General features: G+C 63.6%; 1 protein-coding gene across 3 annotated transcripts; it reads right to left on the reverse strand.

Moving 5' to 3' along the window:
• Positions 1-67: 67 nt before the first annotated feature.
• Positions 68-13,114, reverse strand: HACL2 (2-hydroxyacyl-CoA lyase 2). 3 transcript variants are annotated; one of them, XM_075525848.1, is made up of 17 exons: positions 13,045-13,114; positions 11,124-11,167; positions 9,208-9,343; positions 8,915-9,116; positions 7,898-8,025; positions 7,668-7,806; positions 7,315-7,426; positions 7,115-7,214; positions 5,928-6,025; positions 4,231-4,367; positions 4,010-4,144; positions 3,789-3,903; positions 2,453-2,622; positions 2,288-2,358; positions 2,131-2,202; positions 1,926-2,031; positions 68-397 (listed from the first exon to the last, which is right to left on the reverse strand). In XM_075525848.1, exons 3-17 carry the CDS (start codon positions 9,319-9,321, stop codon positions 219-221), a joined length of 1,878 nt encoding a protein of 625 aa, XP_075381963.1. In that variant the 5' UTR covers positions 9,322-9,343; positions 11,124-11,167; positions 13,045-13,114; the 3' UTR covers positions 68-218. The 3 variants fall into 3 exon arrangements, with proteins under 3 accessions (XP_075381963.1, XP_075381962.1, XP_075381964.1); XM_075525847.1 differs by lacking the exon at positions 13,045-13,114 and adding an exon at positions 12,956-12,995; XM_075525849.1 differs by lacking the exon at positions 13,045-13,114 and adding an exon at positions 12,960-12,980.
• Positions 13,115-15,234: the final 2,120 nt, after the last annotated feature.

The raw sequence follows: 15,234 nt of genomic DNA on the forward strand, positions 1-15,234 counted from the left end.
TCCCCAAAATGTCACTTAGGGTGTCCCCGGGGTGTTGGCACCCAAATTGATGGCACAGGATGGCGGGTGTGGGCACACGGTGCTGCTTTATTGCCGGGGGGGGACGTGGCTGTGCCCTGGGATGGGGAGGGGACACAGCACCGGTGTCACCCAAAAACATCCCTTTCCTCTGTCCCCCACAGCGGGGACAAAGCCGGGACATTTTGGGGACGCTGTCCCTAGACGGAGATGGAGCCGTCACGGAAGTCAGTCTTGCCGATGAGGGCGTTGATGAGGACGGGGCGGCCTTGGCGGCACGCATCCTGCGCGGCACGGAGGACGGCGTCCAGCCGATCGTAGTCCGGGCGACCCACCACGAAGCCTTTGCCACCCAGAGCTTCGGCCGCCGCGTGGTAGTCTGTAAGGAGGGGACAGTGGCGGTGGCCCTGTCACCTCCATGGGAATGGCTTGATATTGGGGTGATAGAGGGCCACTGGGCGTGGCTCGATAAGGGGGGGCACTGGGCTACCAAGCTCCATCCTCCCCGAGGTGGCATGGTGCCACCAGACATGGCCTGACCCTGGGTGACATGGTGCCACCAGGCATGGCCTGCTCCATGGTGACACAGGGCCACCAGGCATGGCCCGATCCTCCCAAGGGTGACACGGTGCCACCAGGCATGGCCTGATCCTCCCAAGGGTGCCACGGTGCCACCAGGCATGGCCTGATCCTCCCAAGGGTGACACGGTGCCATCAGGCATGGCTTGATCTGGGGTGGCACGGTGCCACCAGCCATGGCCTGATCCTCCCAAGGGTGACATGGTGCCACCAGGCATGGCTTGATCCAGGGTGACACAGTGCCACCAGGCATGGCCCGATCCTCCCAAGGGTGACACGGTGCCACCAGCCATGGTATGATCCAGGGTGACATGATAGCACCAGGCATGGCCTGATCTGGGGTGAGCTGGTGCCACCAGGCATGGCCAGCTCCAAGGTGACACGGTGCCACCAGGCATGGCCTGATCCTCCCAAAGGTGACATGGTGCCACCAGGCATGGCCAGCTCCAAGGTGACACGGTGCCACCAGGCATGGCCCAATCCTCCCAAGGGTGACACGGTGCCACCAGACATGGCCTGATCCAGGGTGACATGATACCACCAGGCATGGCCTGATCTGGGGTGACACAGTGCCACCAGGCATGGCCCAATCCTCCCAAGGGTGACATGGTGCCACCAGGCATGGCCGGCTCCAAGGTGACACGGTGCCACCAGGCATGGCCCAATCCTCCCAAGAGTGACATGGTGCCACCAGGCATGGCCGGCTCCAAGGTGACACGGTGCCACCAGGCATGGCCTGATCTGGGGTGACCTGGTGCCACCAGGCATGGCCAGCTCCAAGGTGACACGGTGCCACCAGGCATGGCCCAATCCTCCCAAGGGTGACATGGTGCCACCAGGCATGGCCGGTTCCAAGGTGACACGGTGCCACCAGGCATGGCTTGATCCAGGGTGACATGACACCACCAGGCATGGCCTGATCTGGGGTGACCTGGTGCCACCAGGCATGGCCAGCTCCAAGGTGACACGGTGCCACCAGGCATGGCCCAATCCTCCCAAGGGTGACATGGTGCCACCAGGCATGGCCGGTTCCAAGGTGACACGGTGCCACCAGGCATGGCTTGATCCTCCCAAGAGTGACATGGTGCCACCAGGCATGGCCGGCTCCAAGGTGACACGGTGTCACCAGGCATGGCCCGATCCTCCCAAGGGTGACACGGTGCCACCAGGCATGGCTTGATCCAGGGTGACACGGTGCCACCAGGCACAGTTTGATCCACCCCAAGGTGTCGTGATGCCACCAGGCCTGGCTCAATCCACCCTGGGATGACATGGGGTCACCCAGGTGTCCCCAAATCTGGGGACAAAGCAGGGGACACAGTGCTCACCCAGGTACTCAAGGCCACATGCCACGTTGCTGCCCAGCAAAGCCACTTGCTCCCGGGCAATCTGGCTCCAGCACGCGTCGTTGCCCACTAGCGCGATGACGGGCGTCTGTAGGGGACAAAGCACAGGGCCACCGCGCCCTGGTGACACCCCGGGACGGGGACAAGACCCCATTTCCCCCCCACCCCATTTTTGGCGCCGTCTGACCTTGTGCCGCACGAAAGTGTCAAACTCCATCAAGCTGTAGCCCAGCGAGCCGTCGCCGTAGAGGACCCAAACCTGATGCCGGGGAGGGGACAAACACCCTGAGGCCACGCGGGTGGCACGGTGGCCGCCGTCCCCGCAGGCCACCGCATCCCCTTACCTCCGCTTCGGGACGGCAGAGCTTGGCACCCAGCGCGAACCCTCCGCCGACTCCCAACGTGCCAAAAGCTCCTGCGGAGACAACGGCCGGCAGCGTCACCCGTGCGTTGCGTGTCCCCTACGGTGACAACGTGCCCGGGGCGGGGCGGGGCGGGGGGGTCCTTACCGGGGTCCAGCCAGGCGAGGGGACGTCGGGGACGGACGATGTAGGCGGCGGTGCCCACGAAGTCCCCCCCGTCGGCTACGAGGAGGCTCTCGGGGGGCAGCAGCGCGTCCAGGCGGTGCAGCAGGTCCAGGGGGTTCAGGTGTTGGGGGGTGGGGGTCGCTGCCTTCTCCCTGTTGGGGGGAGACCCCCCCACACCCCCCACCCCCGGGCCAAGAATCACCCAAAGAATGGGGGTGGGGGTGGGGGTGGGGGTGGGGATGGGCCCCCCCTCCCAGTTGGAAATGGGTTGGGATCCCCCAAGGACTGGGAGTGGGAAGCCCCCCAAAGCAGAAAGGGGAGGGGATCCCCCCCAAACAGGCCAAGATCCATGTCCCTCCCTGTCCCCATCCCCGTGCTTGTCCCCATGCTCATCCCCGTCCCTGTCCCCAGCCCCATGCCTGTCCCTGTCCCCACGCTTGTCCCCAGCCCCATGCCTGTCCCTGTCCCCATGCCTTTCCTGATGCTTGTCCCTGTCCCCATGCCTGTCCCTGTCCCTATGCTTGTCCCCATGCCTGTCCCCGTCCCTGTCCCCAGCCCCATGCCTGTCCCTGTCCCCATGCCTGTCCCCATGCCTGTCCCTGTCCCTGTCCCCATGCCTGTCCCTGTCCCTGTCCCCAGCCCCATGCCTGTCCCTGTCCCCATGCCTGTCCCTGTCCCTGTCCCCAGCCCCATGCCTGTCCCTGTCCCCATGCCTTTCCTGATGCTTGTCCCTGTCCCCATGCCTGTCCCTGTCCCTATGCTTGTCCCCATGCCTGTCCCCATCCCTGTCCCCCACCCCATGCCTGTCCCTGTCCCCAGCCCCATGCCTGTCCCTGTCCCCATGCCTTTCCTGATGCTTGTCCCTGTCCCCATGCCTGTCCCTGTCCCTATGCTTGTCCCCATGCCTGTCCCCATCCCTGTCCCCCGCCCCATGCCTGTCCCTGTCCCCATGCCTATTCCTGTCCCTGTCCCCATGCCTGTCCCTGTCCCTATGCTTGTCCCCATGCCTGTCCCCATCCCTGTCCCCAGCCCCATGCCTGTCCCTGTCCCCATGCCTTTCCTGATGCTTGTCCCTGTCCCCATGCCTGTCCCTGTCCCCGTCCCCACAACTGTGCCCATCCCTGTCCCCATCTCTGTGCCTGTTCCCCTCCCCATCCCTGTCCCTGTCCCCATCCCTGTCCCCATCTCTAACTGTCCCTGTCCCTGAGCCTGTCCCTATCCCTGTCCCCACGCCTGTGCCCATCCCTCTCCTCATCCCCCTCCCCTCCCTTGTCCCCAGCCCTGTCCCTGTCCTCGTCCCCGTCCCGCGGGCACTCACCGGTTAGCCTGCTCCTTTTTCCGATCGGCCTCGCGCAGCCCCTCCACCCAGTCCCTGGGGCAGGCGTAGCCCCGCAGGCTCCGCGCCAACCGCACCACGAAGGAGGCAGCGTCGCCTGCCGAGAACGCCCAACTCGTCGCACCCCACGCGGCCCATTTCAGGCGCACGGGGTGGGGGGGGGCAAGGGCAGAGTTGGGGGAGTCGGGGGGGGGGGGTTTCACCTTGCACGGCGAGCCGGGGTTTCCAGAAGACATCAGAATTGCGGAGGAGCTGCGCCCGGTCCCGGTTAACAGCCACGATGGCGGCGCGGCGACCAAAAAGGCGCCCGTAGGAGAGGCGAAAATCACAGACGGCACCTCGGGGACGCACGCGGGGTGTCAGGATGGGGACGGGGACGTAGCGGGTGCCCCCCTCCGCCCCCCACCTCACCCCATCCCGGTACCTGCCAGCAGCACCAGGTCGGCATCGCGGAGGGCGTCGCGGCGGTTCTGGCGCAGGAGGAGGGGGCTGCCGGGGGGGAGAAGCCCCCGTGCCGCACCCCCCAGGTAGCAGGGGATGCCCAGGGCCTCCAGCGCCGCGCTGTGGGGAGGCGGGCGTCAGCGTGCGCCGAAAACGGCTCGGTTGGGCTCCTAAATGGCTCAGTTTGGCCCCAAAACCGGCTCGGTTGGGGCCCCAAACTGGCTTTGTTGGAGACCCAAACTGGCTCGGTTTGGCCCCAAAACCAGCTCGGTCAGGGCCCCAAACTGGCTTAGTTTAGCCCCAAACCCAGCTCATTCAGGGCCCCAAACTGGCTTGGTTTGGCCCCAAAAAGTGGCTGTCGGGGCCCCAAAACCGGCTCTCTCGGATCCCCAAAACTGGTTCAATTTGCCCCAAGAGTGGTGTGGTTTGGCCCCAAAAATTGGCTCAGCTAAGCCCAAAAATTCACTCTCAGGCCCAAATGTGGCTCATCTGTCCCCAAATTGGTTGATCCGTCCCCAAACCCAGCTCAACCGTCCCCAAACCAGTTCATCCATCCCCAAACCAGTTCATCCATCCCCAAACCATCTCAGCAGACCCCAAATTGGTTGATCTGTCCCCAAACCCGGCTCAACTGTCCCCAAACCAGTTCAGCTGTCCCCAAACTGGCTGATCCGTCCCCAAACCCAGCTCAACTGTCCCCAAACCAGTTCATCCATCCCCAAACCAGTTCAGCTGTCCCCATGCCGGCTCCGCTGTCCCCAAACCATCTCACCAGACCCCAAATTGGTTGATCTGTCCCCAAACCCAGCTCAACTGTCCCCAAACCAGTTCGTTCATCCCCAAACCGGTTCAGCTGTCCCCACACTGGCTCAGCTGTCCCCAAACCATCTCAGCAGACCCCAAACTGGCTGATCTGTACCCAAACCCAGCTCAACTGTCCCCATACCAGTTCAGCTGTCCCCAACCTGGCTGATCTGTCCCCAAACCCGGCTCAACTGTCCCCAAACCAGTTCGTTCGTCCCCAAACCAGTTCAGCTGTCCCCACGCCCAGCTCAGCTGTCCCCAAACCATCTCACCAGACCCCAAATTGTTTGATCTGTCCCCAAACCCGGCTCAACTGTCCCCAAACCAGTTCATCCATCCCCAAACCAGTTCAGCTGTCCCCACGCCAGCTCAGCTGTCCCCAAACCATCTCACCAGACCCCAAATTGGTTGATCCGTCCCCAAACCCGGCTCAACTGTCCCCAAACCAGTTCATCCATCCCCAAACCAGTTCAGCTGTCCCCATGCCAGCTCCGCTGTCCCCAAACCATCTCACCAGACCCCAAATTGGTTGATCTGTCCCCAAACCCAGCTCAACTGTCCCAAAACCAGTTCATCCATCCCCAAACTAGTTCATACATCCCCAAACCATCTCACCAGACCCCAAATTGGTTGATCTGTCCCCAAACCCAGCTCAACTGTCCCCAAACCAGTTCATCCATCCCCAAACCAGTTCAGCTGTCCCCAGGCGGGATCTGCTGTCCCCAGGCCAGCTCAGCAGCCCCCACATTGGCTCCACCATCCCCAGACCGGTTCATCCGCCCCCAAACCAGTTCTTCCGCCCCCAAACCAGTTCATCCGCCCCCAAACCAGTTCATCCGCCCCCAAACCAGTTCATCCGTCCCCGAAGCCTCTCACCGCAGCTCCTCGGCCGGCGTGGGCGGCAGCATGGCCTGGCTGCCCACCAGCACCAGCGGCTTCGTGGCCCGGCTCACCAGCTCCACGCACCGCTGCACCTGCGACCCAAAACCGCCTCGATCAGCCCCAAAACCGGCTCGGTCGGGCGTCAAAACCCGGCTCAGTCAGCCCCAAAATCAGCCCTATTTAGGCACCAAAAACTAGCTTAAGTCAGGCCCAGAACTGGCTCAGTTCCGCACCAAACCTGGCAGGGTTGACCCCAAAACCCAGCCCTGGCGAACCCCAAAACTGGCTCAGCTCAGCCCCAAAACCAGCTCAGTGGGGTCCCTAAACCAGCCCAGTTAGACCCCAAAACTGGCTCAGTTAGGCCCAAAAAGCAGCTCAGCTGAGCCCCAAAACTGGCCCAGCTGAGCCCTAAAACTGGCTTAGCTCAAAACTGGCTCCGCTGAGCCCCAAAACCTGGCTCAGCTGAGCCCCCAAACCAGCCCGTCTTAGCCCCAAAACCTGGCTCCGCTGAGCCCCAAAACCAGCTCAGTTAGGTCCCCAAACCAGCCCAGTTAGACCCCAAAACCAGCTCAGTTATCCCCAAAAAGCAGCTCAGCTGAGCCCCAAAACTGGCCCAGCTGACCCTAAAACTGGCTCAGTCAGCCCAAAACTGGCTCTGCTGAGCCCCAAAACCTGGCTCAGCTGAGCCCCAAAACCAGCCCGTCTTAGCCCCAAAACTGGCTCAGCTGAGCCCCAAAACCAGCCCGTCTTAGCCCCAAAACCTGGCTCCGCTGAGCCCCAAAACTGGCTCCGCTGAGCCCCAAAACCAGCCCATCTTAGCCCCAAAACCTGGCTCCGCTGAGCCCCAAAACTGGCTCTGCTGAGCCCCAAAACCTGGCTCCGCTGAGCCCCAAAACTGGCTCTGCTGAGCCCCAAAACCTGGCTCAGCTGAGCCCCAAAACCTGGCTCAGCTGAGCCCCAAAACCTGACTCCGCTGAGCCCCCAAACCAGCCGATTTCACCCCAAAACCCAGCTCTGCCATACCCAAACCTGCCTCAACCAGCCCCCAAACCCATCCCACTCCCCCCAAAACCCACCTCAGCCGATCCCAAACCCATCCCACCCCATAACCCCACCCCCGGACACCCCAAAACCCCCAATCCACGGTGGGGGCGGGGAGGGGCGTCCCCCCCAAAACCCACCTCATCCTCGGTGGCCAGCGGCACCCGCACGGGCAACGGGGAGACGTCCCGGGGCTCCCAGGCACCCGCAAAGAGGTTACGGATGTAGTTTTGGAGGTACCTACGGGTGGTGGGGGGGGAAGGATATTGGGGTGCTGGGACCCCTCGGGGTGCCAGCAGCACCCTAGGGTGCTGGGGGGGTGGGGGGGGCTGCCGCTCACCACTGCACAACCTTTCCCCGCAGCCCCCGGCCGCTCTTGGTGCCCCCGATCTCCTTCTCCACCACGTGGAAGGGGTAGAGCACGTCGATGGGGAGCTCCACAAAGACGGGTCCTACGAGATCGGGGTGCGGGGGACCCCCGCTGTCACCCCAAAACCACTTTTGGGGGGCTAAACACACACCCCCCCCCCAATTCAAACAGCAGCAGCACCCCAAAAACATCGCTGCAAACCACACCGGGTGACCTGCGGCGGGGAGAAAAAAAAAACCAACCCACCACCCAAGTGCCCCTGGTGGGGGGGGGGGTTAGGGTGTCGTCCCCCCCCCCCCCCCCCCGACCCCCCTATTTTTTACCGGGGGTCCCCGACTGCGCGGTGGCGATGGCTTTGCGGAGGGTGGGGACGATGTCGCGGACGGCGCGCACCGAGACGCACGCTTTGCAGAGGGTCTTGAAGAGCGAGAGCTGGTCGATGTCCTGCAGCGCTCCCCGACCCTGCGGGGATGAGAAAAATGAGGCTCGAACCCCCAAAAATGGGGCCGAAAAGGGGGTTTTTTGGGGTGTCCCCCCCCCCCCCCACACACACCTTCTGCAGCGAGGCAGCTGCTCCCCCGATGAGCAGCACCGGTGACTCGGCCATCTGGGCGTTCTTGATGGCCGTCACCGTGTTGGTGACGCCGGGACCGGCGGTGACTGTGGCGACGCCGATGCGACCTGCGGGGAAATGGGGTGGGTGGGTGGGTGGGGGGGGTCCCTCTGCACCCCGATTTTTGGCTGGGGGTTGAGGGCACGCTTGGTTGCTCATCTCGTTGGCACCCAAGCGGCTGAATTAGCTCCAGGGCGGGAAAAACGGGGACAAAACCCACCACGGAAGGACCCTGGACACCCACAAAGTCTTTGAACCCTTCTGAGGTCAACCAGGACCCCACCAAGCTGGGACACCCCAAAACCCTCCACCCATCGGGGCAGGAGAAGGCGCCGGCCATGGGGTCACCCTCTCCTCGCCCTGTCCTCACCGGAGCTGCCAAATTATCTCCGGAGGGATAAACGGGGACAAAACCCACCACGGAAGGACCTTGGACACCCACAAAGTCTTTGAACCCTTCTCAGGTCAACCGGGACCCCACCAAGCTGGGACACCCCAAAACCCTCCACCCATCGGGGCAGGAGAAGGCGCCGGCCATGGGGTCACCTTCTCCTCGCCCTGTCCTCACCGGAGCTGCCAAATTATCTCCGGAGGGATAAACGGGGACAAAACCCACCACGGAAGGACCTTGGACACCCACAAAGTCTTTGAACCCTTCTCAGGTCAACCAGGACCCCACCAAGCTGGGACACCCCAAAACCCTCCACCCATCGGGGCAGGAGAAGGCGCCGGCCATGGGGTCACCTTCTCCTCGCCCTGTCCTCACCGGAGCTGCCAAATTATCTCCGGAGGGATAAACGGGGACAAAACCCACCACGGAAGGACCCTGGTCACCCACAAAGTCTTTGAACCCTTCTCAGGTCAACCGGGACCCCACCAAGCTGGGACACCCCAAAACCCTCCACCCATCGGGGCAGGAGAAGGCGCCGGCCATGGGACCCCCCTCCATATCCTCACCGGAGAGCCTGGAGACAGCATCGGCGGCGAAGACGGCGGTGGCCTCGTGCCGGGTGTCCACCACGCGGATGCCCACCTTCTCGCTGGCCACCAAGATGGGCGAGATATGGCCACCAGCCAGGGCGAAGAGGAAGCGGACGCCGTGTGCCTTCAGCACCTCCGCCACCAGCTCACCGCCGTGCCGGGAGCTTCGGGGGTCCACCTGCACGGTGAGGAGTTCACCGGGAGGACGACGGCTTCAAAAATAGGTGGTTTTCAGCAAAACCGCAGCGTTCTCACCCGTTTCGTCCTACCTTATGCCAGAGCTGGTAGAGGAGCCCCAAGCGATACGCCGCGGCCAGCAGTGCCACCGCCAGCACTGCCAGGAGCCCGGCACAGGCGCAGCCGACGCCGGCAAGGAGATCCATGGGGATGCCGGCGTGCCGGGAGCTGGAAAACGTTGCCGGGGCGGAGGGGAAAAAAACCAAAACCGTGAGCTGGGGACGCGCCGAAACCACCGCGGCGGCACGGCACGGTGCCACCGTCCCCAAACCCTGGGATGGCCCCGGGATGGTGGCGGTGAATTGAACCCGGGTTAATTGAACCCGGGTTAACTGAACCCGGGTTAATTGAACCCAGATTAATTGAACCCGGGTTAACTGAACCCGGGTTAACTGAACCCAGATTAACTGAACCCGGGTTAATTGAACCCAGATTAATTGAACCCGGGTTAACTGAACCCAGATTAACTGAACCCAGATTAATTGAACCCGGGTTAACTGAACCCAGGTTAACTGAACCCAGATTAATTGAACCCGGGTTAACTGAACCCGGGTTAATTGAACCCAGATTAATTGAACCCAGATTAACTGAACCCGGGTTAACTGAACCCGGGTTAATTGAACCCAGATTAATTGAACCCGGGTTAACTGAACCCGGGTTAACTGAACCCGGGTTAATTGAACCCAGATTAACTGAACCCAGATTAACTGAACCCAGATTAACTGAACCCGGGTTAATTGAACCCAGATTAATTGAACCCAGATTAATTGAACCCGGGTTAACTGAACCCAGGTTAACTGAACCCAGGTTAACTGAACCCGGGTTAATTGAACCCGGGTTAACTGAACGCAATGAATTGAACCTGGTTTAATGGAACTTGGTTTAACTGAGCCTGGTTTAATTGAGCCCAGTGAAATGAACCCGGTTTAATGGAACCTGGTGAACTGAACCTGGTTTAATTGAACCCAGATTAATCAAACCTGATGAAATAAACATGGTTTAATTGAACCCGGTTAACTAAACCCAGTTTAACTGAATCCAGTGAACCCAGTTTAACTGAACCCAGTGAATTGAACCCGGTTTAACTGAACCTGGTGAACTGAACCTGGTTTAATTGAACCCAGTTTAATCGAACCTGATGAAATTAACCCGGTTTAATTGAACCTGGTGAATTGAACCTGGTTTAATTGAACCCAGATTAATCAAACCTGATGAAATGAACACGGTTTAATTGAACCCAGTTTAAATGAACCCAGTTTAATTGAATCCAGTGAACCCAGTTTAACTGAACCCAGTGAAATGAACCCAGTTTAACTGAACCTGCTGAACTGAACCTGGTTTAATTGAACCCAGTTTAATCGAACCTGATGAAATGAACATGGTTTAATTGAACCCGGTTAACTGAACCCAGTTTAACTGAATCCAGTGAACCCAGTTTAACTGAACCCGGTTTAAATGAACCCCATTTAAATGAACCCCATTCATTGAACCTGGTTTAACTAAACCTGGTGAACTGAACCCGGTTTAATTGAACCCAGTTCCATGTCTCCGGCTCAACCTCGGCGCCAGCCCAAACCCAGCTCATTTGCATAATTACCACCTAACGAAGGCGCTGGCGGCGCCCCAGCATCCGTCTGCTGCAATTCTCGGCGTGGGCGTAAAGACCCGAGGGGAAAAGGCGGATGATACCAAATCCGGCCTAATTTCCCCCAAAATACGCACGGTTTCAGCCGCTTCCCGCACCCGCAGCGGATTCAGACGCCAGATTTTCTCCTTAAACCCCAATTTCCCCCTTTTTGGGGCTTAAAAACAAAGGCGGGTGGGTGTCGCAGCTTGCCGGCGGCAAAGGCAAGAGCGAAACGGGGCCAAAAAGGCTCAAATTGGGCAAAATAATCCCAGTTTGGGGGTTCGGTGTGTGCCGTCCCCCTCCCGCCCGGGATGGTGGTACCTGCTGGGTGACGGTGACAGTGACGGCGAGGTGATGACGGGTCCCTGTGACAAAGGGGACAAGCTGAGTCCTGGTTTTCTACCCCGTTTTGGCTGCTCCGCTGGTTCTTTGTCCCCTCTGTCCCCATGGGCCACCCCTGTCCTGATGGTCACCCCGATACCATGGCCCGATTGTCCCCTCTGTCCCCACAGCCACCCAGTTGTCCCTCCATCCCTGTGGCCACCCTTGTCCCAGTTGTCCCCCGTCCCCCCCCATCCTTGGTGTCCCCCGTTGTCCTTACGGTCACCCTGAACCCGTGGCCACCCCGTCCCAATTGTCCCCTCTGTCCCCATGGCCACCCCCGTCCTTACGGTCACCCCAACACCGTGGCCACCCCGTCCCAATTGTCCCCTCTGTCCCCATGGCCACCCCCGTCCTTACGGTCACCCCAACACCATGGCCACCCCGTCCCAATTGTCCCCTCTGTCCCCATGGCCACCCCCGTCCTTATGGTCACCCCAACACCGTGGCCACCTTGTCCCAATTGTCCCCTCTGTCCTCATGGCCACCCCCATCCTTATGGTCACCCCAACACCGTGGCCACCCCGTCCCAATTGTCCCCTCTGTCCCCATGGCCACCCCCGTCCTTATGGTCACCCCAACACCGTGGCCACCCCGTCCCAATTGTCCCCTCTGTCCCCATGGCCACCCCCGTCCTTATGGTCACCCCAACACCGTGGCCACCTTGTCCCAATTGTCCCCTCTGTCCTCATGGCCACCCCCATCCTTATGGTCACCCCAACACCGTGGCCACCCCGTCCCAATTGTCCCCTCTGTCCCCATGGCCACCCCCGTCCTTATGGTCACCCCAACACCGTGGCCACCTTGTCCCAATTGTCCCCTCTGTCCTCATGGCCACCCCCATCCTTATGGTCACCCCAACACCGTGGCCACCCCGTCCCAATTGTCCCCTCTGTCCCCATGGCCACCCCCGTCCTTATGGTCACCCTGAACCTGTGGCCACCCCGTCCCAATTGTCCCCTCTGTCCCCATGGCCACCCCCGTCCTTACGGTCACCCCAACACCGTGGCCACCCCATCCCAATTGTCCCCCCCATTCTTGGTGTCCCCCTTCTCCTTATGGTCACCCTGAAACTGTGGCCACCCCTGTCCTGGCTGTTGTCCCCCCCCCATGGCCACCTCGTCCTTGCTGTCGTCCCCCCTCCTCCACAGCCACCTTGTCCTTGCTGTGTCCCGTCCCCCCCCCCGCGATGGCCACCCGTTCCTTGCTGTCCCCTCCCTGTTGTCACCCCATCCTTGCTGTGTCCCCCCCGGCCACCCTGTCATGGCTGTCCCCCCCCTCCCCATGGTCACCCCATCCTTGCTGTGTCCCCCCCGTGGTCACCCCATCCTTGCTGTCCCCCCCCCCGTGGTCACCCCATCCTTGCCGTCCCCCGCCCCGTGGCCACCCGTGTCCTTATTGTCACTGCGGCCACCCCTGTCCCTAATGTCCCCCCCCCCCGGTGCCTGTGACACCCCCGTGCCCCCCCCCAAACCCCTTCCTCGCCCCAGTCCCCCCGTTACCGTGCCCCCCACACACACTTTATGAACCCCCCCCCCCCAGGGGCGGGGACACCCCCCCGACGGGGTCCCCCTGTCCCACGCCCCCCCACGGGTGTCCCTCCGGTCCCACGCCACCCTCTCCAGACCCCCCCTGTTCCCATGACACCCCCCTCAGGGGCCGGGGACACGCCCCCCCACGGGTGTCCCCCGCGCCTGGGGTCACCCCCCCCTCCCGGAGCCCCCCCCTCCCGGTCCCACGCCCCCCCCCCCCCACGCTGCGCCCGCAGCCACCTGCCCTTCCCGGAAGCACCGCGGCTCGCGGCCCCGCCCACACTCTAAACCCCGCCCACAGCCCCACCCATGACCACACCCCCCCGTACCGTCGGGGGGGGGGGGTGGAGCCCGCGGCCCCCGAGCGTCTCCCCGCGCTGCCGCCTGAGTCACGTGACGCGACCTTCCGGCACCGCCCCCTCCACCCGCGGGCGCTCTGGCGTCACTCGTCCGCGCGCCGCCCCCACCTCCTCCCCGCAGCGGGGCGCGCTGATTGGGCGGATCGCGGAGGGGGGGGCGGGACCTCTCGCTGGGCCTTGGGGGACTGGGCGGGGCTGGCGCGGGGCTAGGGCGGGGCAAAGGCCAAGGCCGGGGGCGGGGCCGGGGGCGAGGGGCGGGGCCAGGGCAAGGGGCGGGAGTAGGGGCGGGGCGGAAGGCGGGGCCTGGCAGGGGAGTCCCCCATGGGGGTTCCCTCACTTGGGGGGTTTTACATGGGGGGGGGCTCACTTAGGGGTCTCCCGTGGGGGGCGTTCCCGGGGGGGCCCATTGGAGGGGTTTCACATGGGGGGGGGCTCATTTGGGGGGCTCACTTGGGGGGTCTCCCATGGGGGGGCCTCCCATGGCGGGGGGGGTCTCCCATGGGGGTCTCGCTTGGGGAGTTTCACATGGGGGGGGTCTCCTTTGCAGGTCTCACTTGGGGGGGTCTCCCACGCGAGGGTGTCCCATGGGGGTCTCACTTGGGGGGGAGTGTCTCCCATGGGTGTCTGTCTTGGGGGGGGTCTCCCATGGGGGTCTCTCTTGGGGGGGTTCTCACATGGGGGTCTCCCACGGGGGGGGTCTCCCATGGGGGTCTCCCATGGGGGTCTCTCTTGGGGAGGTTCTCACATGGGGGTCTCCCATGGGGGGGGGGTCTCCCATGGGGGTCTCCCATGGGGGTCTCTCTTGGGGAGGTTCTCACATGGGGGTCTCCCATGGGGGGGGGGTCTCCCATGGGGGTCTCCCATGGGGGTCTCTCTTGGGGAGGTTCTCACATGGGGGTCTCCCACAGGGGGGGGTCTCCCATGGGGGTCTCCCATGGGGGTCTCTCTTGGGGGGATTCTCACATGGGGGTCTCCCATGGGGGGGGTCTCCCATGGGGGTCTCCCATGGGGGGGGTGTCTCCCATGGGGGTCTCTCTTGGGGGGGTTCTCACATGGGGGTCTCCCATGGGGGTCTCTCTTGGGGGGGGTCTCCCATGGGGGTCCCACCTGGGAGGTTTAATGTGGGGGTCTCCCACAGGGTGTCCCATGGGGCTCTCTCATGGGGGGGGGGGTGTCTCTCATGGGGGGGGGTTGTCTCCCATGGGGGGGTCTCTCATAGGGGTCTCCTATGGGGGGAGGGGGGGGGGGGTCTCACCCAAGGGATCGCGTGCACGCAACCGCCTGCAGAAACACGCGTGGGCGCATCCACGGAGCTTCGCACCGGGGGACCCGGGCGTCCGGGAAGCTGCCCCGCCCCCAGGCCGCGCTGGGGACCCAGGGCTGGTGTCACCCCCCCCACCCCCCCCACCCCCCCCCCCCAAACCCTTCCTGGTCCCGGGGCGGGGGGGGGGGGGGGGCAGAAATTCCGGCCCGGCTCCGTGGCAGGAAACTCCGGGGCTCCGTCACGGCCGGGGGAGGCGAAATCCCCGGGGGGGGGGGGGGGGGGGCTGGAGGGGGGGACACTTCCCCTCCGCTCTGTCGTCACCACCGGGAGGGACCCGGGCGTCCGGGCACCCAACCCCCCCACTCCAGGGTGCCGAGGGGACCCGGGTGTCCGGGCACCCAAGGGCGGAGGGGGGGGGGGGGGGTGTCACAGCCCCCGGACGCCTGGGTCCCCCCCCCCGTTCCAGCCCCTCTCCCCCCTCCTCGGTGTCCCCCGGGCTCCCCCCGCCCCCGGTGCTGCCGGTTCCTCCCCGGTCTGTCCCCACCCCCGGCGCTGGTCTGTCCCCACCCTCCGTCCTGCCCCGGTCCCTCCCCGGTGCCACCCGGTCCCACCTTGGTCCCCCTCCCCGCTCCCACCGTAGTCCCGCCGGACCCCTCGGTGTCGGTCTATCCCCGCCCCCCGGGTGTCGGTCTGTCCCTCCCCGGTGTCGGTCTGTCCCTCCCCGGTGCCACCGTGGTCCCCCCCCAGGTCCCACCGAGCTCCCCCCGGTCCCTCCCCGGCCCCGCCCGGTCCCCCATGGTCCCTCCCCATCCCCTCCCCGGTGTCCCCATCCCCTCCCCGGTGTCCCCGTCCCCTCCCCGGACCCCGCCCGCTCCCGCCCCGGTCTCCCCCCCGCC

This window comes from Mycteria americana, chromosome 28, assembly GCF_035582795.1.
Source record: "Mycteria americana isolate JAX WOST 10 ecotype Jacksonville Zoo and Gardens chromosome 28, USCA_MyAme_1.0, whole genome shotgun sequence".
NCBI classification, from domain to species: domain Eukaryota; kingdom Metazoa; phylum Chordata; class Aves; order Ciconiiformes; family Ciconiidae; genus Mycteria; species Mycteria americana.

Bases quoted from the DNA above. Each gene is read 5' to 3' on its own strand.
- HACL2 (XM_075525848.1), bottom strand. From the start codon at position 9,321: ATGGATCTCCTTGCCGGCGTCGGCTGCGCCTGTGCCGGGCTCCTGGCA. The intron at 7,427-7,667 runs GTAAAAAATAGG...CCGATCTCGTAG, and splicing joins CGCGCAGTCGGGGACCCCCG to GACCCGTCTTTGTGGAGCTC. The intron at 2,623-3,788 runs GTGAGTGCCCGC...TCCCCCCAACAG, and splicing joins AAAAAGGAGCAGGCTAACCG to GGAGAAGGCAGCGACCCCCA.